Source organism: Phasianus colchicus, chromosome 37 (genome assembly GCF_987193195.1).
Source record: "Phasianus colchicus chromosome 37, bPhaCol1.hap1.1, whole genome shotgun sequence".
NCBI lineage: Eukaryota > Metazoa > Chordata > Aves > Galliformes > Phasianidae > Phasianus > Phasianus colchicus.
The window spans coordinates 698,551-704,488 of NC_143472.1; the positions used below are offsets into that span (position 1 = coordinate 698,551).

Consider the following 5,938-nt stretch of genomic DNA (forward strand, 5'->3'; position numbering starts at 1 on the left):
CCCCTCCCCTCCCCTCCCCTCCCCTCCCCTCTCCTCCCCTTCCATCCCCGCCTCTCCCAATTCCTCCGAAGCCCTACTCACCCGTTCCACTCCCCTCCCCTCCCCTCCCCTCCGCTCCCCTCCCCTCCCCTCCCCTCCCCTCCCCTCCCCTCCCCTCCCCTCCCATCCCCTGACCACCCCGGCTGTGCAAATAGCATCCCTGGCCGCACAAGTAGTTGTCATAACTTCATGGGGCTGGAGGCCCAGGGCCTGTGCTTGGGGGGTAATCATTGTTGGGTCTGTACCCATCAGCCGCTGCAGGCTGGAACCATGTAGCGGGTGATCCGCCCCAGTTACTTGAGCTAGTTGTTTTGCACAGTTATCTTCCCATTCTTGTTTAAAAACAATCATCCCTGCTCCGTCAAAAATTAGTCTACAGGTTTGTTTTATGTCAAATGGGAGCATATCGTCTCCCCCAAAAACACCATCTATAGGGGTGGAGACCATAGCTGACTTAAGCCCTTTATCTGCAATTGCCTTAACAATTGCTTGTATATCCCTAGGGTTTATCGGCGAGTGGACCCTCTGTCCCCCATCCATCACCCGGATCGGGAACGCTAGTGTGGCCGATGGGGCCCAGTCAGCGCATGCAATCTTTATTTTCCTCCAGTCTGTAAGAGGGGTTTCTCCCCCTCACCGTTTCTCTTTAATTTGGATGGGAATATTTCGGCTCTTAACTCTGTTCGTATTCATTCCCTCCTCCTCTGAGTTTAAGTCAATTGCGAACCACTCGTCCCAGCCAGTGTCTGATCCGGAGTCAGAGCCCGACTGATCGGCCACTTCCGGTTTCCCGTACCTCTTTGTTAGGCTCCGGCCCCGCCCGCCTCCCTTGCGGGCAGGCCATTCCCTCCCTCTTGGTTCGTCCCGCCCTCTGCCCGGCGGGATGTTCGCCCCACAGTGGCACTTCTTCAGACGGCCGCTCTGACTGGCTTTCCACCCTTCACTCACGCTCCCCTCACCTTCCCGGTCACTCCCACCGCCTTTATCTAACACCTCCTCGATGTTCCTCCAGACCCCAAAGTCCCCCTTGTCCTCCATGCCCCCCCATATACCCTCATGATTTCCCATAGACCACCCTGACCCCCTACGGATCCTAAAGTCCTCCTTACCTTCCATGCCCCCATAAGCCCCCACAATCCCCTATAGAGCCCTACATCCTTTATGCCCCCCTATAAGCTCCCACCATCCCCTACAGACTCCAGCCCACCCCTTTGTCGCCCCATTGGCACTCCACAGCACCGCCACCACCCACATCCTTTTCCGTTGTAGGGCGGAAGGAAGCGGCGGCCCCACAGTGTGGCAGCAGCGCCATGGCTGGCCCTATAACCGCCCTTATGGGCGTTGTGCTCAGGGGTGAGGGGGGATCCCATATTTGGGGGTGTCCTATGGGGGTTGCTATGGGGTCAGTAGGGTGCTATGGGGTGCTTTGGCCCCACGGTGACCCCACTGTGCCCCCCCCCCCAAGCTCTGTTCTCCCCTATGGGAACCTTCAACTTCCATCCGACCCCACAGTGGGTCCTGGAGGTCGCGGGGACCCCCAGCTTTGGTTATGGGGTGCTGATGCTGTCAGAGGGACGGTAAGGATCCATGGCCCTATATGTGACCCCAAATCACCATTGGCCGTGGGACTGCCCCATATTTGGCTGTGTTCCCCTACAGGGTGGTTGTGGGGGCTCCAAATGTGGGGCGGTTGTATGGCTGCCAGGTGCAGAGTGGGGAGTGCAGGGAAGTGGAGTTATGGGGTGAGTAGGGCCGGGGTGTGGGCTGGGATTGGGGTGGGATTGGAGTTGTGGGGGGATTGGGATCTGGAATTGGGATGGGGTGGGATTGGGGCTAGGATTGGGATGGGGTGGTATTGGGATTGGGGTGGGGATTGGGATGGGATGGGATGGGATGGGATGGGGTGGGGGTTGGGGTCAGGGTCGGGCTGAGATTGGGATTGAGGTTGGGATGGGAGGGTTGTGGGGTGGGTCATGAGGGGGTTGCGGGGTGGGATTGGGGGGGGGGGGGAGAACGACCCCGATGTGATCCACAGGGAACCACAGCGCTGCCCATATGGGAATGGCTCTGAGCCGGGATGGGAACAACACCATCGTGAGTGGGGGATGTGGGCTGGGTGGGGGGCAGGTATGGGGCTGATAGGGCGCTGAAGTCTGCCCCACAGATCATCTTTTATGGGGCGGCTATGGGGCATCTTTGGGGTCTCTATGAGGCAGATATGGGGCTGATGTCTGCCCCACAGATCATCTTCTGTGGATCACAGAGGAACTCTCTGGGGTTTCTACGGGGCGACTATGGGGCTGATGCTCCTATGGGTCTCTATGGGGCAGCTCTAGGGTCTCTCTGGGGGGGCTATGGGGCAGCCCTGAGCCCTGCCGCACATCCCAGGCTTGTGGCCCCGGGCTGAGGTGGGAATGCAACCACAACATCCACGTTGGGGGGGTCTGCACTGTGCTGGACCCCGAACTGCAGCCGCTGCAGGTGTTGGAGGCTGGATATCAGGGTGAGACTGGGGGAATGTGTGGGGCTGCCCCCCAAGCTGTGGGTCCCTATGAGTCCCTATGGGTCTCTATGGGGTCCCTACGTATCCGTATGGGTCCCCATGTGTCCCCATGTCCATCTGGGGCAGGCTGCGTTCCCAGCATGGTGGACCCGGTGTTCCTGTTCGACGGCTCTGACAGTCTGAAAGCATATGAGTTCAAGGCCATCCGGGATTTCATGGTGGAGGTGATGGAGCAGCTGAGCAACAGCTCCTTCAGGGTGAGCACTGGGGGGTGGGAGCGGGGGCTTCTCTGGGGTCTCTGGGGGCTTCTCTGGGGGCCCTACGGGTGTATAGGAGTCTCTATGGGTCTGTACGTGTTTTTGTGGAGTCCCTATGGCGTCTCTATGGTGTCGGTATGGGATGTCCACACATCCGTTTGTCCATCAGATCGCAGCCGTTCAGTGCTCCGATTTCCCTGAGCCCGTGTGTCTCTATGGGGTCTGTAAGGGGTCTGTGTGGACGATATGGGGTCTCTACGGGGCCCCTGTGGGTATATAGGAGTTTCTATGGGGTCACTATGGTGTTTCTATGGGGTCCCTATGGGGTATCTGGGGCAGCATGGGACCTCCACGAGGTCGCTGTGGTGTCAGTACGGGATGTCCGTCTGTCCGTCAGTTCGCAGCCGTGCAGTTCTCTGATTCCCCGGAGCCGGTTTTCTCACTCCGCGATTACTTGGAGAGGCCGCAGCCCCGGGAGCTGCTGCGCGACGTCCGGCAGCAGGACAGCTTCACCGACACCTTCACGGCCGTCCAATATGTCGCATACGTGTCAGCTGACCGCCCCACGTGACCACCCGCCCGTCACATGACCGCTCGCCTCCCTGCGCTCGCTGTGTCTCCTGGCACCCTGTCACATGACCGCCCGTCTGTGACTTCGGGCCACGCGACCAACTGTCTGAGTTCCCTTCACGTGACCACCTGACTGTGAGTTCCTGTCACGTGACCGCCTCTCTGTCACGTAGAGGGAAGGGGACGGGAGTGGAAGGGTGGGAAGGGGTGTGGAGGAGAGAGGAGGGGACTGAAGGGGAGGGGAGGAGAGGGGAAGGGGTGGGAAGGGGTGTGGAGGGGATGGGAGGGGAGGGGAGTGTAAGGGGTGGAAAGGGGAGGGGAGGGGAGAGGAAGTGGTGGGGAGGGGAGGGGAGGGGAGGGGAGGGGAGGGGAGGGGAGGGGAGGGGAGGGGAGGGGAGGGGAGGGGAGGGGAGGGGAGAGGAGGGGAGAGGAGGGGAGAGGAGAGGAGAGGAGAGGAAAAGATGGGAGGGGAGGGCAGTGTTACGGGTGAGTAGGGCTTCGGAAGAAATGGGAGGGGAGGGGAGGGGAGGGGAGGGGAGGGGAGGGGAGGGGAGGGGAGGGGAGGGGAGGGGAGGGGAGGGGTGGGGAGGGGAGTGGTGTGGGGGGGAGGGGAGGTGCTGGGAAGGGGTGCAAAGGAAATGGGAGGGCAGGGGAGGGGATGGGAGGGGAGGGGAGGGGAGGGGAGGGGAGGGGAGGGGAGGGGAGGGGAGGGGAGGGGAGGGGAGGGGAGGGGAGGGGAAGGGGTGAGAAGGGCTGCGGAGGGGAGGAAAGGGAAGGGGATTGGAAGGGGTGAGAAGGGTTTCGGAGGAAATGGGAGGGGAGGGGAGGGAAGGAGATGGGAGGGGAGGGGCTGGGAAGGGGTGCAAAGGAAAAGGGATGGGAGGGGAGGGAAGGAGAGGGGAGTGAAGGGAAGGGGAGAGGAGGGGAGGGGAGGAGATGGGAGGGGAGGGGAGGGCAGTGGTACGGGTGAGTAGGGTTTCGGAAGAAATGGGAGGGGAGGGGAGGGGAGGGGAGGGGAGGGGAGGGGAGGGGAGGGGAGGGGAGGGGAGGGGAAGAGAGGGGACAGGAGGGGAGGGGAGGGGAGGGGAGGGGAGGGGAGGGGAGGGGAGGGGAGGGGAGGGGAGGGGAGGGGAGGGGAGGGGAGGGGAGGGGAGGGGAGGGGAGGGGAAGGGAGGGGAGGGGAGGGGAGGGGAGGGGAGGGGAGGGGAGGGGAGGGGAGTGTAAGGGGTGGAAAGGGGAGGGGAGGGGAGTGGAGGGGAGGGGAGGGGAGGGGAGGGGAGGGGAGGGGAGGGGAGGGGAGGGGAGGGGAGAGGAGGGGAAGGGAGGTGAGGGGAAGGTAGGGGAGTGGAAGGGGTGGGAAGGGGTGCGGAGGGGATGGAAGGGGAGGGGAGGTGAGTGGAAGTGGTAGGGAGGGGAAGGGAGAGGAGGGGAGGGGAGGGGAGGGGAGGGGAGGGGAGGGGAGGGGAGGGGAGTGGATGGGAGGGGATGGAAGGGGATGGGAGGGGAGGGGTGGGGAGGGGATTTGAGCAGAGGGCAGTGGAGTGGAAGGGGTTTGAAGGGGTGCAGAGGGGACGGGGAGGGGAGAGGAGGGGAGAGGAGGGGAGGGGAGGGGAGGGGAGGGGAGGGGAGGGGAGGGGAGGGGAGGGGAGGGGAGGGGAGGAGTGGGGAGGAGTGGGGAGGAGTGGGGATGGAAGGGGAGGGGAGGGGAGAGGAGAGGAGGGGACAGGAGGGGATGGGAGGAAAGCGGAGGGGAGGAGACGGGAGGAGACGGGAGTGGAGGGTGTGGTAGTGAGGGTCTGGCGCCCGGAAGATATCGCGTTGTACGGGAAGGCAGGGTCCCCCTCCCGATAGCCAATAGCGTTCAGTGCTCAGGTTATATAAGGCTGTTTTACCTGCCAATAAACGCCATTTGCCATCCACCACATTGGTGTCAGCGAGTCGATGTACCGAGCGACCTGAGATTGGTTGCCGTGCCGTTCCCGAACCAGGTCGCCATGCCTACGATAGGCAACAAGTGGTGCTGAAACCCGTGATTGTCGCCTGGATGGGTGAATGGCGGCCGGAGCGGCAGGACCAGCCCGGCAGGGAGGACGCTCCCGGACCAACAAGGAGGATGGAAGTCCTTGTGAAGGTCGTATCGCAGTTAGATAAGCAGTGGGGTATCGATTTTAAGCCCAAAGATTTTACTCTCTCTATTGCAAGGCTTTTGCGAATTGGGGTCATTGACCAGCCGGTGGATATTCTCCACCCCGAAGTGTGGGGTAAGCGCACTAAAGCGTTAACTGAGGAGACGATGCCCTCGGGTTGTGGGAGAAGCCTAGAGTCGTGGGGGAGAGTCGTGCGGGCCCTGCGCAGGGCCATGCAGGAGCAGGAGACCTGGAGGGCAGCAGAGAGCCGTTTGTTGGCCACCCCGGGACTGGGAGTCGGGGCGGCCACGCGGACCTTGCACCCCTCTGATGATGACAATTACATGTCCTCTCAATCGAACCCCTACCCGCACACAGAGGGACAGAAACGTGCTAAATCCTTCTGGGGTGGGTTAATCGAGGAGGCCAGGGCTGCCGCGGGG

The 5,938-nt window shown here is 62.4% G+C and overlaps 1 protein-coding gene across 1 annotated transcript; it reads left to right on the plus strand.

Moving 5' to 3' along the window:
• The first annotated feature begins 1,183 nt into the window (after positions 1-1,183).
• On the plus strand, positions 1,184-3,370 carry LOC116241567 (integrin alpha-L-like). The gene is made up of 6 exons (XM_090129771.1): positions 1,184-1,616; positions 1,699-1,781; positions 2,075-2,133; positions 2,428-2,542; positions 2,669-2,799; positions 3,197-3,370. The coding sequence occupies exons 1-6, from the start codon at positions 1,456-1,458 to the stop codon at positions 3,368-3,370; spliced, it is 723 nt and encodes a 240-aa protein (XP_089985897.1). The 5' UTR covers positions 1,184-1,455.
• The last annotated feature ends 2,568 nt before the right edge of the window (positions 3,371-5,938 follow it).